This window comes from Amblyraja radiata, chromosome 12 (genome assembly GCF_010909765.2).
Source record: "Amblyraja radiata isolate CabotCenter1 chromosome 12, sAmbRad1.1.pri, whole genome shotgun sequence".
Classification (NCBI taxonomy): domain Eukaryota; kingdom Metazoa; phylum Chordata; class Chondrichthyes; order Rajiformes; family Rajidae; genus Amblyraja; species Amblyraja radiata.
Window position 1 is genome coordinate 59,245,988 of NC_045967.1, and position 16,517 is coordinate 59,262,504.

Genomic DNA, 16,517 nt, shown 5'->3' on the forward strand with positions numbered 1-16,517 from the left:
TATATTTACTAATAATCAGAAATCCCCTTTTTTCAGGCTCTTTCGAGGTACTAGACAGGGCTGTCCCTTACTATTTGATATTGCTTTGGAATCCTTTAGCCACCGCTATTAGGGAATCCCCTAATATTTTTGGTATTGCCCGCTGGAATAAGAAACACAAGCTATCTCTTTATGCAGACGATAAGTTATTATTCATTTCTAACGCTGAGAAATCTATTCCGGCAATAGTAGCATTACTTAATCAATTTAGTAGTTTTTCTGGTTATAAACTAAACCTTAGTAAGAGTGAGCTTTTTCCATTAAATAATTTTGTTTCGAGTTATGGACAGTTGCCATTTAGATTGACTACCGAAAGTTTTACTTATTTAGGTATTAGGATTACCAAGAAACACAAGGATTTATTTACAGCTAATTGGCCGATTCAATGCTGTTAAAATGTTCATTTTACCTAAATTTCTGTGTTTATTTCAGACGACACCAATTTTTATTGCCAAATCTTCCTTTGATATTATAGATTCCAAAATGTCTTCATATATATGGCAGAATAAAAATTTCAGACGAAGTAAAAAACACTTACAGAAATCAAAAAAAGATGGTGGTTTGGCACTGCCGAACCTTAGATTCTACTATTGGGCAGTTAATGCACGTTATTTAACATTTTGGACAAAAGACTTAGAAGATACCCAATGCCCAGGATGGATAAATCTTGAACGTGATTCTATGCAAGGGCTATCATTGGCTTCTATTCAAGGGGCCTCGTTACCTTTTACAATTACGAGATTGAATAAATATATGACTAACCCAATAATAAGACATATACGTTCCGAATATGGTTTCAATTTCATAAGTTTTTTGAACTAAATGATTTTATTTTATTGAATCCTATCTTATCCAATTTTCTCTTCCAACCTTCTAGTACTGATCAAGTTTTTCTGTTATGGAAGAGGAAGGGGCTAGTAGCTTCTCGGGATTTGTTTTTGGATGGTTGTTTTATGTCTTTCAAACAACTCTCCAATAAATATAATTTACCTAACTCATACTTTTTTAGATATTTACAAATTAGACACTTTTTAAAGGCTACTCTACCCCTTTTTCCACTACCACATCAAACCAAAATTTTGGGGAAAAAATTACATTTGAACCCTTATCAGAAAGGATTAATAACGACTATTTATGAGTTGATTTTGAAATAACAAGTAGATACATTTGATAAAAATTAAGAATGACTGGGAAAGAGAACTCCAAATGTCTTTGCATATAGAGAAATGGGAGAGGATCCTTCAATTAGTCAATACCTCTTCAATGTGTGCAAGACACGCTCTGATACAATTCAAGGTAGTTCAGAGTTCATATGTCAAAAGATAAAAGATAAAAGGACTGGACAAGCTAGATGCAGGAAAAATGTTCCCAATGTTGGGCGAGTCCAGAACCAGGGGCCACAGTCTTAGAATAAAGGGGAAGTCATTTAAGACTGAGATGAGAAAAAACTTTTTCACCCAGAGAGTTGTGAATTTATGGAATTCCCTGTCACAGAGGGCAGTGGAGGCCAAGTCACTGGATGGATTTAAGAGAGAGTTAGATAGAGCTCTAGGGGCTCATGGAGTCAAGGGATATGGGGAGAAGGCAGGCACGGGTTATTAATAGGGGACGATTAGCCATGATCACAATTAATGGCGGTGCTGGCTCGAAGGGCCGAATGGCCTCCTCCTGCACCTATTTTCATATAAATCCTACCTGTGACAGATGTAACTCTGAAGTGGCCTTATTGACCCATATGTTTTGGTCCTGCCCACTTTTGGAAAAATATTGGAAATACATTTTTGATACTATTTCTGGAGTCTTAGGTATAGATTTACAACCTATTACCGCAATTTTTGGGCTCCCAATGTTAGATTTTATTCATTTGTCCCACTCCGCCCATCGGTTGATTGCTTTTACCACATTAATCGACAGAAGATCTACTTTATTTAAATGGAAAGACTCCAACCCTCCGACCACTCTCCAGTGGTATTCTGAAACAATATCATGTTTAAATTTAGAAAAAATCAGAAGTGACATTGTTGAACCCTTGGTTAAATTTGATAAGACTTGGGGAAAATTTACTCAACACTATCTTATTACATAAATTGCTCCCTCTTTAACTTTTAAAACTTTTACCTCTATATGGTAGAACGGACTTGTCGACAGACTTAAATTGTTGAAATTCTCAGTTCAGATCCTGTTTTGCTTTGCTTTGTTTTTGTTTATTTTGTCTTTATTTATCTGTGTATTTATCTATCTATTTATTTATTTATTTATTTATTTGAGGTGTTTGTTTATTTATTTATTTATTCCTTTCTTTTTTTCTTTAGTTTACGGGGGTTTTGTTTTTTCTCTTTTTTTCCTTTTCTTTTTGTCTTTTTATCTTGGTGTTTTTGTTCTACATTTATAAGTTTTCTTTTAAACACTTAACTATATTTACATAGAGATCTATATTCAATGTGTATTTTGACACTGGTCTCATATTAGGTTATACATGTTGTTATTAATGTAATCCTGATCCTTATGTACCAATATCATTGTTATGTTTATCATTATTCTTTTTGCTCTGTTTTTTAATGTTTTGTCTCTGTTTTTTTGAAAAGAAATCCAATAAAAAGATTTTAAAAGAAAGAAAGAATGAAAGATAATAAGCTGGAGGAAAGTCAAACATACCCCAGGTACTTGCAAACATGACCAGCACGTGTGCGATAAAGGCGATCTCCATTTTTCATCACCGGGGCAGAGTCGGCGGTATAACTGGTGGTGGAGATTGAAACATCGTTCCTGGTGATGAAACGGGACTTTGGCACAGGCGGAGGAGGCGTCGCCATTTTCAAAGTAACCGTTTCAGAAGCAGGATGTTGTGCGGGTACAGGCGGGCCGATGCCGCTGGACGTGAAGTACACTTATACGGTCTGGATAATACAAAGGTGGAGCCGGCTCATTCACAGGCAGGACATATTGCTTGTTCCGTCTGTAGGTGCCGCCATCAGCACTGACCAAATATGAGCATGGCTCAGAGGCAGTTCCAGAAATTACACCGATATGGTCATGACCTTTGTCAGTTTGCAAACGAACCACCTGCCCCTTGGTTAATGGTGGCAGCGACCTGCTTGTTTTGTCATAACACTGGTTTTGAATGTCACGCTTTTGTAGCAGCCTGGACTGGACTTCAGATAGTGGGACCACCTGCAGGATCAATGCCTGATCTATAACAGGCACCTTGGCTCAGGTCTGCCTTAAGAATAAACGTTGAGCAGGTGAACTCAAGATGGTGTCACGGGAGATGTTGCATAGTTTAAGCAGGACCAGGTACATATCGGAATTAGCTCTATGGGATTGTTCCATTAGTTGTTTGGCTCTGGAATAGATCTGGTGGATGCACAAAGTCTTTTGCCCAGATAAGTGGATGGAGAACCAAAGGACATACTGTAGGTTTAAGGTGAGGAGATGATGTTTTAATAGGAACCTGGCAACCTTTTCGCACAGATGACAGCAGGTGTGTAGGATCTACTGAATCCCACAACAGAAAGCAAAAAACAAATGACATTTAGCTGAGCCATACACCTTGTGTCACATTTATTCCAGAGCCCCCTTTACCTACAATCTCACCAATCATAACCCGTGTGTAGATAAGGCCAATTAATGGTTCTGATCTTGGAGTTGTTACTGAGCTCCTGTGGCTGGACTTTCTCATGAGGCTGTTGGGTGAATCGCCAGCAGTGACAGGTTGTTTGCAAAACCAACGTGGGCGTGAAGGCTTCACAGGTGTATGGAAGGAAATGCCAGAGGAGGTAGTTGAGCCAGGTCCTGTAACAATATCTAAGAAACGTTTAGACAGGTATATGGATAGGACAGGTGTGGAGGGATATGGGCCAAATGCAGGCAGGTGAAACTAGTGCAGATGAGACATGTTGGTCGGTGTGGGCAAGTTGGGCAGAAGGTGAAGGAAAGAACTGCATATGCTCGTTTAAATCAAACGTGGACACAACATGCTGGAGTAACTCAGCAGGACAGTCAGCATCTCTGGAGGGAAGGAATGGGTGACGTTCTGGGTCGAGACATTTCTTCAGACTGATGTCAGTGGAGTGGGAGGGACAGAGATGGAATGTAGTCGGAGACAGTAAAACTGGTGGGAGAAGTGGAAAGGGAGGGGGGTGGAGAGAGTGGGAAAGCAAGGGCTATTTGAAGGTAGAGAAGTCAATGTTCATACCGCTGGGGTGTAAACTACCCAAGTGAAATACGAGGTGCTGTTCTTCCAATTAGCACTGGGACTCACTCTGACAATGGAAGAGGCCCATGACAGAAAGGTCGGATTGGGAATTGGAGGGGGAGTTAAAATGCTGAGCAACCGGGAGATCAGATAGATTATGACGGACTGAGCGGAGGTGTTCAGCGCCCAAAGAGTTTGTTTCCAAACTGTATGACTCCATGACTATGGATGGGATGAGTTAGATCAGCATCAAGATTTGCACAGCCATGTTGGGCCGAAGGGCCTTTTCCTGTGCTGTACAGTTCTATCTTCCCACATAACTTCACCCACTGCAACCAGAGCAGTTGATTTTGACCATCTTGGACATAATTCACAATAAAAGTGTAAATATTGTATCAGATACAGACACCGACACATGAGAAAGAAAGGAATGTGTGGACGTGTGAAAGGGACAGCTAGTGCAGTTGTTTACAACAGCAGGTATTTACCTGCAAGGTTGGCGCTCCCAGCCACTTGGGCACTGTAGATAATAGACAATAGGTGCAGAGGTAGGCCATTCGGCCTTTTCAGCAAGCACCGCCTTTCACTGTGATCTTGGCTGATCATCCACAATCAGTACCCCGTTCCTGCCTGCTCCCCATTTCCCTTGACTCAGCTATACTTAAGAGCTCTATCTAACCCTCCCTTTAAAGTATCCAGAGAATTGGAGCTGATGCTGTGGCGTACCGTCTCGGAGCGGAGACGGCGTTCCGGCTTTCGGCAGCGGCGACATCACCACGGAGGTCCGCTGGACTGGAGAGCGGCATCTCCGGCCTGAATCGATCGCCTCAGCGCAGAGGGAGAACAAGGAGGGAAGAGACGGAGGCTAAAGACTTTGCCTCCATCACAGTGAGGATGTGCTTGGTGAACTCACTGTGGTGGATGTTTAATTTGTGTTTATTGTATGTTTTGTATTTATTGGTTCTGTGTATGACTGCAGGCAACATAATTTCGTTCAGACCGAAAGGTCTGAATGACAATAAAGGAATCTAATCTAATCTAATTGGCCTCCACTGCCTTCTGAGCAAGAGAATTCCACAGATTCACAACTCTCTGTGTGAAAAAGGTTTTCCTCATCATTGGTTCTAAACAGCTTACCCATTATTCTTATGCTGTGGCCCCTGGTTCTGGACTCCCCCAACATCGGGAACATGTTTCCTGCCACTAGCGTGTCCAAACCCTTAATAATCTTAATAAGATTCCCTCTCATCCATCTATATTACAGAGTATACAAGCCCAGCCGCTCCATTCTATCAACATGACAGTCCCGTCATCCCGGGAATTAACCTCGTGAACCTACGCTGCACTCTTTCAATGGCAAGAATGTCCTTTCTCAAATTAGTCAGAGAAACGTGCGCTGGTCAATGGCCAGATATCTCAGCAGGTTGACCACTGGGGCAGGGACTGTTGCCGGGGAAGGGGGACAGGTCAGTCTCAGAAGGCACACAAAAATGCTGGAGAAATTCAGCGGGTGCAGCAGCATGTATGGAGCGAAGGAAATAGGCACCGTTTCGGGCCGAGACCCTTCTTCAGACTTCAGTCTCAGTTATGTTTCACTGGATCACCAGCGGTCCCAACGCCAGTCGCTCGCTACTGAAAACGAACAGTCACTGATTGGACAGATTTGCCATAGAGGGAGTACAGAGAAGTTTCACCAGACTGATTACTGGGATGTCAGGACTTTCATATGAAGAAAGACTGGATAGACTCGGTGTGTACTCGCTAGAATTTAGAAGATTGAGGGGGGATCTTATAGAAACTTACAAAATTCTTAAGGGGTTGGACAGGCTAGATGCAGGAAGATTGTTTCCGATGTTGGGGAAGTCCAGAACAAGGGGTCACAGTTTAAGGATAAGGGGGAAATCGTTTAGGACCGAGATGAGGAAAACATTTTTCACACAGAGAGTGGTGAATCTCTGGAATTCTCTGCCACAGATGGTAGTTGAGGCCAGTTCATTGGCTATATTTAAGAGGGAGTTAGATGTGGCCCTTGTGGCTAAAGGGATCAGGGGGCATGGAGAGAAGGCAGGTACAGGATTCTGAGTTGGATGATCAGCCATGATCATATTGAATGGCGGTGCAGGCTCGAAGGGCCGAATGGCCTACTCCTGCAACTATTTTCCATGTTTCTATGTCTATGTGGCCGGACACAGTTCACAGGAGGTCAACCCGGGCCCCGGGGCCACATCTGGCGCTGTACGTAGACGGTCCCGTCACAGCCCGCTTCCGGGACCCTTTCCTGTTAGAACCCGCCTTTCCCCCATCCCCCACCTGATCGCTGGGGACAGAGTGGGATAGTTAAACACGATGGGAGGTATGTTGGAGGCTAATAGAAGCCGCTGGATTCAACAGATGACAACACTGTGATGTAAGATTCAATGTATTTATTTACAACAGTGAACATTGAAAATGAACATACATTGAGTTACAGTTCTTGGAAATCACTCATGGTTAAACCTTGGAGCCCAGTGTTCTACCGACCCCTGGTCCCTGTGTGTTTCACTAAGACAAACTTCAGCACATTTAATGTTGACAAATGTTCCAGCAGAGGGTGAAGCCCAGAATAGCCCGTGTCACGGAGCAGCGGGTAGCAGTGAATGGGAGTGAGATATAGAGGTCACCAATTGTTCACACACAGCTATTTCTACGTGAATACATTTATACTTTACAAAGTGTGGGATAGAGCTCCAGAACACACCAGTGTTGGCCCTGCCAGGGTAATGCACTCTTACCCGTGATCAAGCTGTACTGACAGCCACCGACCTATACACCGTCACCACCGTCTCGTCAAAGAGCGCACCTGCCAGGTTCTGTACAGATCGCAACCGGTCATCCAGAGAACACATCAGAACCAGCAGGGTAAAAGCAAGAGAGGACCCTGAGCCACAGACAATGAGCAGCACTGGGGGGAAGGTGCCCGTGAACCCAACTACTGTAAAGGCCACAATGACAACCAACAACAATGCTTTTGGAACCAATAGTTGAAGCTTGCGTGGCGTGGGTCGGTCCATGTCGGCTTTCAGTAGTGACACGGGCTTGGCCGCAGCCCCGGAGAGGATTCCTAGCTCCCGCTCACTGACGGCCAGCTGTCTCCGGAGATATATCCACCCGGAGACCGTGCACAGAGTGGCAGTGAGGAGAGGCAAGGTCGGGAGTCGCAACACTCCCAGTGCCCCGGAGAGGAAGGCCCAGAGTATGATACACCACATCAGTATCTGGCGTCTGGGCCTCTGTATTTCCTGCATCATCCTTGGGATTGCCAGACGGAAGGCGGTTGATTTTATCTTCGGGAGATCACTGGCGAGGGCAGATTGTAATTTGGGAAAATCATATCCTGTCACCTCCAGACCGGAGATCAGGAAAATGGCCGGTGGGTCAACGCTGACCCGATGGAAGTTGTCGAGACAATCCTGGCGGATCTGTCGCTGCCCTTCCCCGAAGTCAGTGCCCTGCATCTGCATGGAATAGGCGTCGTTGTCGATCTTGGAGCGGATGTAGTAGAAACCTTTCCCCTGTTGCTGAATCTTTTTACTGAGTTCCCCGTCACTCTCTCTGAAGCGGGACTGGGACACGATGATGTAAAAGTCATAGCTTTCAAACTGTACCTGCTTCAGGTAGCGGCTCATCTCAAAGCCTAGTGAGTTGGATCCGGGCAGATCCCAGAGCTGGACATTGGGCAGAGAGGGGTAGGGATATCCCACTGGATTCACACTGGCTTCATAATCTCCCACCGGAGCCGCTCCCTGGTCGCCACTGCGGACACCCCTCATGGTGTTGATGAAGGTGGATTTGCCGGCCCCGCCATCTCCCAACACTGCGATGTTAATTGGCACATTGCCCGAATCCTCCACCCGCTTTATCCGCAGCATCGCTGACAACACATCTCCATTACTGTACCCGGTCTGCAGGCTCCTCGTCTCCGTGTCGCTGAAGTACTTGGGCAGCACTGACTGGGCCATGTTCTTCCTGGGGGGAAATAGACCCACAAATATCAGCGTGGACTGGGTACATTCGGCGTGTGAGTCACTAACATGCTGTAACATTACACTAATCTCCACTGACTGCACTGTCCCATATCCCTCCATTCCACGAATACCCATGCACCTGTCTTCAAGTTTAAATGCCACAATCTATCTGTCTCCATCACTATCCCTGGCAACGCGTTCCAGGCCCCTTTGCCTGCAGATTTCAATCCAACTTCAAGTTCAAGTTCAAGAGCGTTTATTGTCATGTGTCCCTGAATAGGACAATGGAATTCTTGCTTTGCTTCAGCACACAGAACATAGACGGCATTTACTACAAAACAGATCAGTGTGTCCATATACTATAATATAAATATACAGTGGCTTGGAAAAGTTTTCATACCCCTTGAACTTTTCCACATTTTGTCACGTTACAACCACAAACGTAAATGTATTTTATTGGGATTTTATGTGATAGACCAACACAAAGTGGTGCATAATTGTGAAGAGGAAGGAAAATGATACATGGTTTTCCAATTTTTTTACAAATAAAAAATTGAAAAGTGTGGGGTGCAAAAGTATTCAGCCCCCCTGAGTCAATACTTTGTAGAACCACCTTTCGCTGCAATTACAGCTGCAAGTCTTTTGGGGTATGTCTCTACCAGCTTTGCACATCTAGAGACTGACATTTTTGCCCATTCTTCTTTGCAAAATAGCTCAAGCTCAGTCAGATTGGATGGACAGCGTCTGTGAACATCAATTTTCAAGTCTTGCCAGAGATTCTCAATTGGATTTAGGTCTGGACTTTGACTGGGCCATTCTAACACATAAATATGCTTTGATCTAAACCATTCCATTGTAGCTCTGGCTGTATGTTTAGGGTCGTTGTCCTGCTGGAAGGTAAACCTCCGCCCCAGTCTCAAGTCTTTTGCAGACTCTAACAGGTTTTCTTCTAAGATTGCCCTGTATTTGGCTCCATCCATCTTCCCATCAACTCTGACCAGCTTCCCTGTCCCTGCTGAAGAAAAGCATCCCCACAGCATGATGCTGCCACCACGTTTCACAGTGGGGATGATGAGTTCAGGGTGATGTGCAGTGTTAGTTTTCCGCCACACATAGCGTTTTGCATTTTGGCCAAAAACTTCAATTTTACTTCGGAGTCACGTGAGTGATTCCGTGAAGAGCCCGCTCAGCACGCATGCGCGACATTAACGCCAGCAGTGCAACAAGCGGCGCATCGGGAGTCAGGCGCTCCCACTACGGGGTGAAAGAAACGGACCGTCAGGTAAGCTCTGAGGTCGGGTTTTTCTTTCACAGGAGAGCCTTCTGCTTTTCAGGCAGCGAAGAAAGGCTCTAGAACAAACCTGTCCCCCGCTCGACTCCACGGAGGAGCGATCCATCTGGGGGGCGGGCAGCAACAAGGCGGTAGGACCGCTTACCGGGCGCTCTGCTAATTCCCCGACACCGTGCCGAGCCCAGCCCGCTAGCGCCTGAGCAGCAGGCTGGATGTAAAGCCACGGAAGAGGCGTCCGGCCGGTGGCATCTGACTTGTCGGACGGGGACGTCTCTCCACCCGCACGGGGAGGGGAGACAGCCGTCTGAGCCGCATGGAGCGGCTCCTGGAGCAGGAGCTCCAGCGAGATGCGCTTGTGAGGGGCGCTCTCACAGGGGGAGTTCAGGCACTCCCTCCACAGTGTCCAGTGCACTGTCCATTGCTTCCTCCTTACCCGAGGGTAGCTTTGGTGACCAGGATGGGCTGATCAAGAAGAGGGGACGCTGGCTGAAGATGTCGGGAGTATGCGAGTGGTGCAGGAACAGGAAGAGCTGCTAGGTGTGGAGGACCGCTACGTGGCACCCCCACGTGCAGGAGGCCGTTAAAGGCCCTACAGGAGAGGTGGTCAATAAGGCGTCTACAGCTCCAGAAAACGGTGAGTCCCTTAAAGTGCCGGCTGTAAACAGCCAAAAGTGGGGGCACGTTGGGGCAAACATTCGGAACCAGGAGCTAAAACTGCAGCGGATCCTCAGGCTCCTGACGTCAGCCATCACATTGTTTGCTCATTGCGTGGACAAATACGGAGATGACCACAACCTTCGATGACAAATCATAAGGCCTGCCATAAAATCCTAAATTTGCGGGGTTGTGCAAAATCCCAGCCACTGAGCCAGACCCACTGCTCTTTGGCAAAAACCTCACAAAGCATATGAAGGATATGGAGAGGCCTTAACAAGCTTTCGGTCTCATGAGGGCAGGCCCCGGGACGAGCAAACCAAAAACCATAAATTCCTAAGCAGCAGCACCCCATCGCGTCCATCAGTCGACGTATACCATATGGGACTGGTGAAAGCTCGGGATCCGCCTTCTATCCCCGGAAGTCTTCTTTAGACCAGGGCCCAGAGCGGACCCCATGGAAAATGCGCCACTCCCCAACATCACCGCCACGTCAGACAACGTGCAAGACTCGTTGGACCGGCAGGAAACAGAAGAATACCCATAACCATGGAGGTAGGTGGGTCTGGTTCCTACCAACGTATAGAAAATAGGGGCTTAATACTAACAGAGGGGAGATTACACCTGTTTTAAGAAGCACGGGAGTCTATCACGAGTGATCAGTATATACTCAATGGCTTTAGTGGATACAAAATACAATTCATACTAGAAAAATTGCCACCAGTTCAACATTTACCCCAGAGGTTATTTTCCCTCTCCGTTAAAGAAACGAGAGGGACAAGCTGAACTGGTGAGACTAATTACAAAGGGTATCATGGAAAAACATGAACCCTTGGAATTCGTATCAAATATTCGTCACTAAACCCAAAAAGATGGTGGATGTCGCATCATCATTGACTTAACTTCACTAAACATGTTTGTTAAGTATATACTTTTCAAAATGGAAATGGTTGTTACTACCAAACAACTAATTTCCAAAGGATACTTCATGGCAAGTATTGATCTTAAAGATGTTTACTATTTAGTACCATTCACAAGGATCATCGCAGATACCTGAAATTTACCTGGATGGGGCAGCTATGGCAATTTAAAGCGTTACCCAATGTCCACATCAGCCCAAGATTATTCACCAAGATACTAAAACCAGCTCTGGCAATATTCACAAGACAAAAACATATTGTCATGGCATATCTTGATGATATCTTAAAAAATAGGCAAGACCATGGAATTGACTATGTTAGCTGTATCAGCTACCAAACAGTTATTCGAAACCCTGGGATTGTCTTACATCCAGATAAATCTAAGCTGAAGCCATCCACAATCATGGACTACTTGGGCTTCACAATTAATTCAGTCTACGTGACTGTAACATTGCCAAGAGACAACATAGTTGAATTGGCACAATCATGCAACAATTTAATGGTCCACGTACTCCCAACTATTCGACAAGTAACAGAGTAATTGGGAAAATGTTAGCAGCATTTCCGGCTACACAATTCGGACCTTTGCACTGTCTAAACTTACAAAGAGCAAAGGTACAGGCACCAAAACGACATATAGGTCATTTTGATTGTGTCATGAAGTTACCCTCTGAAGCAATATCATAACTACAGTGGTGGGCAAAAAACGTTTGGCATAATTTCAACCTATTATCATCACTAACCCTACGTCAGTTATCCAAACAGATGCCAGTGCTCAAGGCTGGGGAGCAAATAACTCTATATCCAGCACAAGTAGTAGATGGACTAACCCAGAGTCATCGTTACCACTTACACTGGGCATTAATTATCTACAGATGTTGGGTGACTTTTATGGTTTAAAAGCATATGCACAAATATGCATCACTTGCATGTACGGTTACAAATAGATAATACTACGGTGGTGGCCTACATTAACCATATGGGCGGCATAAAATCGGTATCATGCGACAAGTTGGTCAACACAATTTGGCAGTGGTGTGTCGAAAGACATATTTGGCTATCAGTAACTTACCTGCCAGGTAAGCTAAACACAATGGCAGACACCAGGTCACGTAAATTTAATGACAACATCGAATGGATGTTAAACCCCCAAAAATTTGCAAAAGTTATCAAGCAATATGGCACACCAGATATCGATTTATTTGCATCAAGGCTAAATCACCAGGTACCTATGTATGTCGCTTGGGAACCAGACCCTGAGGCAGCAGCGGTAGATGCGTTCGCGCTGGATTAGGGAAATTCTTCTTCTATGCATTTCCTCCCTTCTGCCTCATCAGTTGGGAACTACGCACAATACAAATGGACTCTGCTTCAGGTATTTTGATAGTACCCGACTGGCCTACGCAGCCATGTTTCCCAATACTCCATGACATGGTTGTTGGAACTCCGATGGTATTCCCCAGTGACCCAGAGTTATTAACACCCAGTGTCGGGCACAAGCCACCCGTGCCATGAAAAAATCAAACTCCTGGGTTGCAGATTCTGCACAAACCACTTCTGGAACCGGGATTATCAGAACAAACCGTCAACACCATGTCAGCATCCCTCCGAACATCCACTAAAAAACAGCACTTGTCCAGCATCAAGAAATGGGAGAAGTACTGTTTGGATACAGGGACCACCTACTCAACCGCTACAGTTACCAACGTACTGGAATTCCTGGCGAACCTTCACCACGATGAAGGACTCAGCTACAGAGCCATCAACACAGCTAGAAGTGCCCTGCCTGTCTATTTAAAACCAGCTCCAGGACAACAGGCCATGGGGTCCAACCCGCTGGTGGTCAAACTAATGAAGGGCATTTACAACTCTAACCCCCTAGACCAAGGTACACCCATACATGGGATGTCAGTGTGGTCCTGACATACCTCAGGGGATGGCCACCAGCCAGATCCCTCAACCTGGAACAATCTATGCTCAAAACACTCATGTTGATGGCACTTGTATCTGCACAGAGGGACCAGTCACTACACCTATTGCGACTGGACAGCATGCTCACAGCTCCAGACCAGATCTCTGTCGTTGTCCAGGGACTGATCAAACAGAGCAGACATGGAACACCTAATCCAGTCGTGGAATTCCGGGCTTACCCGCCAGAACCACGGTTATGTGCCATGACCCACCTACTATCCTACATAGACACAACCAAAATATTCGAGGGAGATGAAAAGCCTTGTGGGTCAGTCATAAAAAACCTTATGGTCGGGTGACGAGCCAAACCATTGCGAGATGGCTCAAGCAGGTGCTAAAAACTGCTGGGATAAACACTAACATGTACAAATTCTATTCCACCAGGGCAGCATCCACGTCGACGGCTAAAAGAATGGACGTGCCTATAGACCACATCCTGGCTACAGCAGGATGGTCGGGGGAAAGACCGTTCAGAAATGTTATAATAAGCCGTTGGCAAAACCTGTTTTATTTGCAGGAAAGATTTTACAGACTGCAAATATTTAATTTAAGCCCAGGGGAGCAATTTAATTTCTTTGTTGTTATTGTTAAAAAACACCATTGTGTTTTCTACAAACAGATTCATTGGTTGATTACGCTAACACACTTCCTCCCTCAAGGACTTCGGCAGTGCATGAAGTAATAACTGTTACACGGTTTGAAATCACAGAGCTTTGAAGTCTTCACGGAATCACTCACGTGACTGCGAAGTAAAATAGTAAGATTAAACGAGAACTTACCAGTTTGAAGTTTGATCTGTATTTTATGAGGAGTTACGATGAGGGATTACGTGCTCTCCGCTCCCACCCTCAATAATATGGGTCAAACTGATAAACTGATGTCTCCTTCAAGGACGACAGATGGCACAATGGGTCAAACTGATAAACTGATGTCTCCTTCAAGGACGACAGATGGCACAATGGGCTAAGTGTTCGGCTGGCAACCTGAAGGTGGCCGGTTCGAATCCTGCTTGGAGTGCATATTGTCGTTGTGTCGTTGTGTCCTTGGGCAAGACACTTCACTTACCTTTGCCTGTGTGTGTATGTGTGTGAGTGATTAAATGTGTGTGAGTGATTGGTGGTGGTGGAGGGGCCGTGGGCGCTGATTAGCTTCCGCTGATTAACTAATTAGCAGCCAGGCGCTGATTGGCTGATTAGCTTCCGCTGATTAGCTGATTAGCAGCCACGGTGCTCACCACCACCGAGTGTGACTGAGGGGTGAATGAAGGGACTAGAGATGGAAATTAGCTACTAGCTACAATCTCGCATATTTACATCTAACAAAAAAAATGTTTGTCTTTTGTCTTGTCCTTACTATGTTTACTTCAATAACTGTGTCTATCTGTGATTCCACACCGCTGCTTTGAAGTATGCCGCGCATGCGTGCTGAGCGGGCTCTTCACATAATCCCTCAACGTAACTCCTCATAAAATACAGATCAAACTTCAAACTGGTAAGTTCTCATTTAATCTTACTATTTTGGTCTCATCTGACCAGAGCAACTTCCTCCACATGTTTGCTGTGTCCCCCACATGGCTTGTGGCAAACTTCAAACGGGACTTCTTATGGCTTATTTCAATAATGGCTTTCTTCTTGCCACTCTTCCATAAAGGCCCAATTAGTGGAGTGCACGACTAATAGTTGTCCTGTGGACAGATTCTCCCACCTGAGCTGTGGATCTCTGCAGCTCCTCCAGAGTTACCAGAGTTGGCTGCTTCTCTGATCAATGCTCTCCTTGCCCGGCCTGTCAGTTTAGGTGGACGGCCATGTCTTGGTAGGTTTGCAGTTGTGCCATACTCTTTCCATTTTCGGATGATGGATTGAACAGTGCTCCGTGAGATGTTCAAAGCTTGGGATATTTTTTTATAACCTAACCCTGCTTTAAACTTCTCCACAACTTTATCCCTGACCTGTCTGTAGTGTTCCTTGGGCTTCATGATGCATTTTGTTCACTAATGTTCTCTAACAAACCTCTGAGGCCTTCACAGAACAGTTGTATTTATACTGAGATTAGATTACACACGAGTGGACTCTATTTACTAATTAGGTGACTTCTGAAGGCAATTGGTTGCACTGGATTTTATTTAGGGGTATCAGAGTAAAGGGGGCTGAATACTTTTGCACGCCACACTTTTCAGTTTTTTATTTGTAAAAAAATTTGAAAACCATGTATCATTTTCCTTCCACTTCACAATTATGCACCACTTTGTGTTGGTCTATCACATAAAATCCCAATAAAATACATTTACGTTTGTGGTTGTAACGTGACAAAATGTGGAAAGGTTCAAGGGGTATGAATACTTTTGCAAGCCACTGTATACACACAACTTTGCCCTTCTCACAAAGTTGTGCCCTCTAGTCTTTGTCATTTCCACCCTGGAGAAACAGATTCTGACTGTCTACCCGATCTATGTATCTCATTGTGTTATAAACTTCCATCAGTTCTTCCCTCGACCTCTAGCGTCCCAGAGAAAACAATCCAAGTCTACCCAACCTCTCCTTGTAGCTAATAACCACTAATCCAGGCAGCATTCTGGACAACATCTTGTGCCCCCTCTCCATACTCTCCACTATATTCCTGTAATGAGACGAGCAGACTGCACATAATTCGTGACCTGGCTTCAATTTTATAAATCTGCATCATGACCTCCTTTACACTCAATGCCACGACTGACACAGGGAGTTCACCACACGGCCACTTTGTCTCGCTGCTGTTGCTGGTGGCGATGCTGGTTATTGCAAAGATAGACACAAATTCTGGAGTAACTCAGCGGGTCAGGCAGCATCTGTGGAGAACATGGACAGGCGACGTTTTGTGTCGGGACCCTTGAAAACATCGCCTGTCCATTTTCACCAGAGATGCTGCCCGAGCCGCTGAATTACTCCAGCAGTTTGTAACTATCATTAGTTTATCTTGGCACTAATTTGTGCACTGCCTTTGTGGGCCGAAGGGCCTTTTCCGATACTACGTTTTCTGTGTTATAACCAACTGCTCATTAGTTCCGTGATCACCCGAAGGTCCCAAACAGCTCCCGGGGGTCAGTACCGGCCCCAAGCTGCTTGTTCTTCCCGCTCCGGGTCCCTACGGTTCGGGGATGTGCACCCCCCTCTGCCGGAGCCTACTATCACCCACCCACTGAGCAATGCGACTCAGCAACACGGGCTGAAGCAGCGACCAGGAGCGGCGAGACCAGCGGGGCGGGGGCGGGGTCCACACACTCACCTTATGACGGGGCAACCTTGCAACTCACCGACTGCGCTACCGTCCCGATCCGGGATCAGGCTGTTTCAGCGCCGCCTCGCTCGCTGCGGGGACTTGGAGTGGAACAGCTCGACTGAAAGTGAAACCCAGCATTTTCCGAGAAAGGGGCGGGACTGCAACTCTCTCACTGGCCCCGGGGCTGA

At 45.6% G+C, this 16,517-nt stretch overlaps 1 protein-coding gene across 1 annotated transcript; it reads right to left on the bottom strand.

Annotated features, from left to right (window-relative positions):
* Positions 1-7,011: 7,011 nt before the first annotated feature.
* On the bottom strand, positions 7,012-15,899 carry LOC116979322 (T-cell-specific guanine nucleotide triphosphate-binding protein 2-like). The gene is made up of 2 exons (XM_033030928.1): positions 15,769-15,899; positions 7,012-8,239 (listed from the first exon to the last, which is right to left on the bottom strand). Exon 2 carries the CDS (start codon positions 8,230-8,232, stop codon positions 7,012-7,014), a length of 1,221 nt encoding a protein of 406 aa, XP_032886819.1. The 5' UTR covers positions 8,233-8,239; positions 15,769-15,899.
* Positions 15,900-16,517: the final 618 nt, after the last annotated feature.

What these genes read in the sequence shown, in the direction of transcription:
- LOC116979322 (XM_033030928.1), bottom strand. Translation starts at nt 8,232, where the DNA reads ATGGCCCAGTCAGTGCTGCCCAAGTACTTCAGCGACACGGAGACGAGG.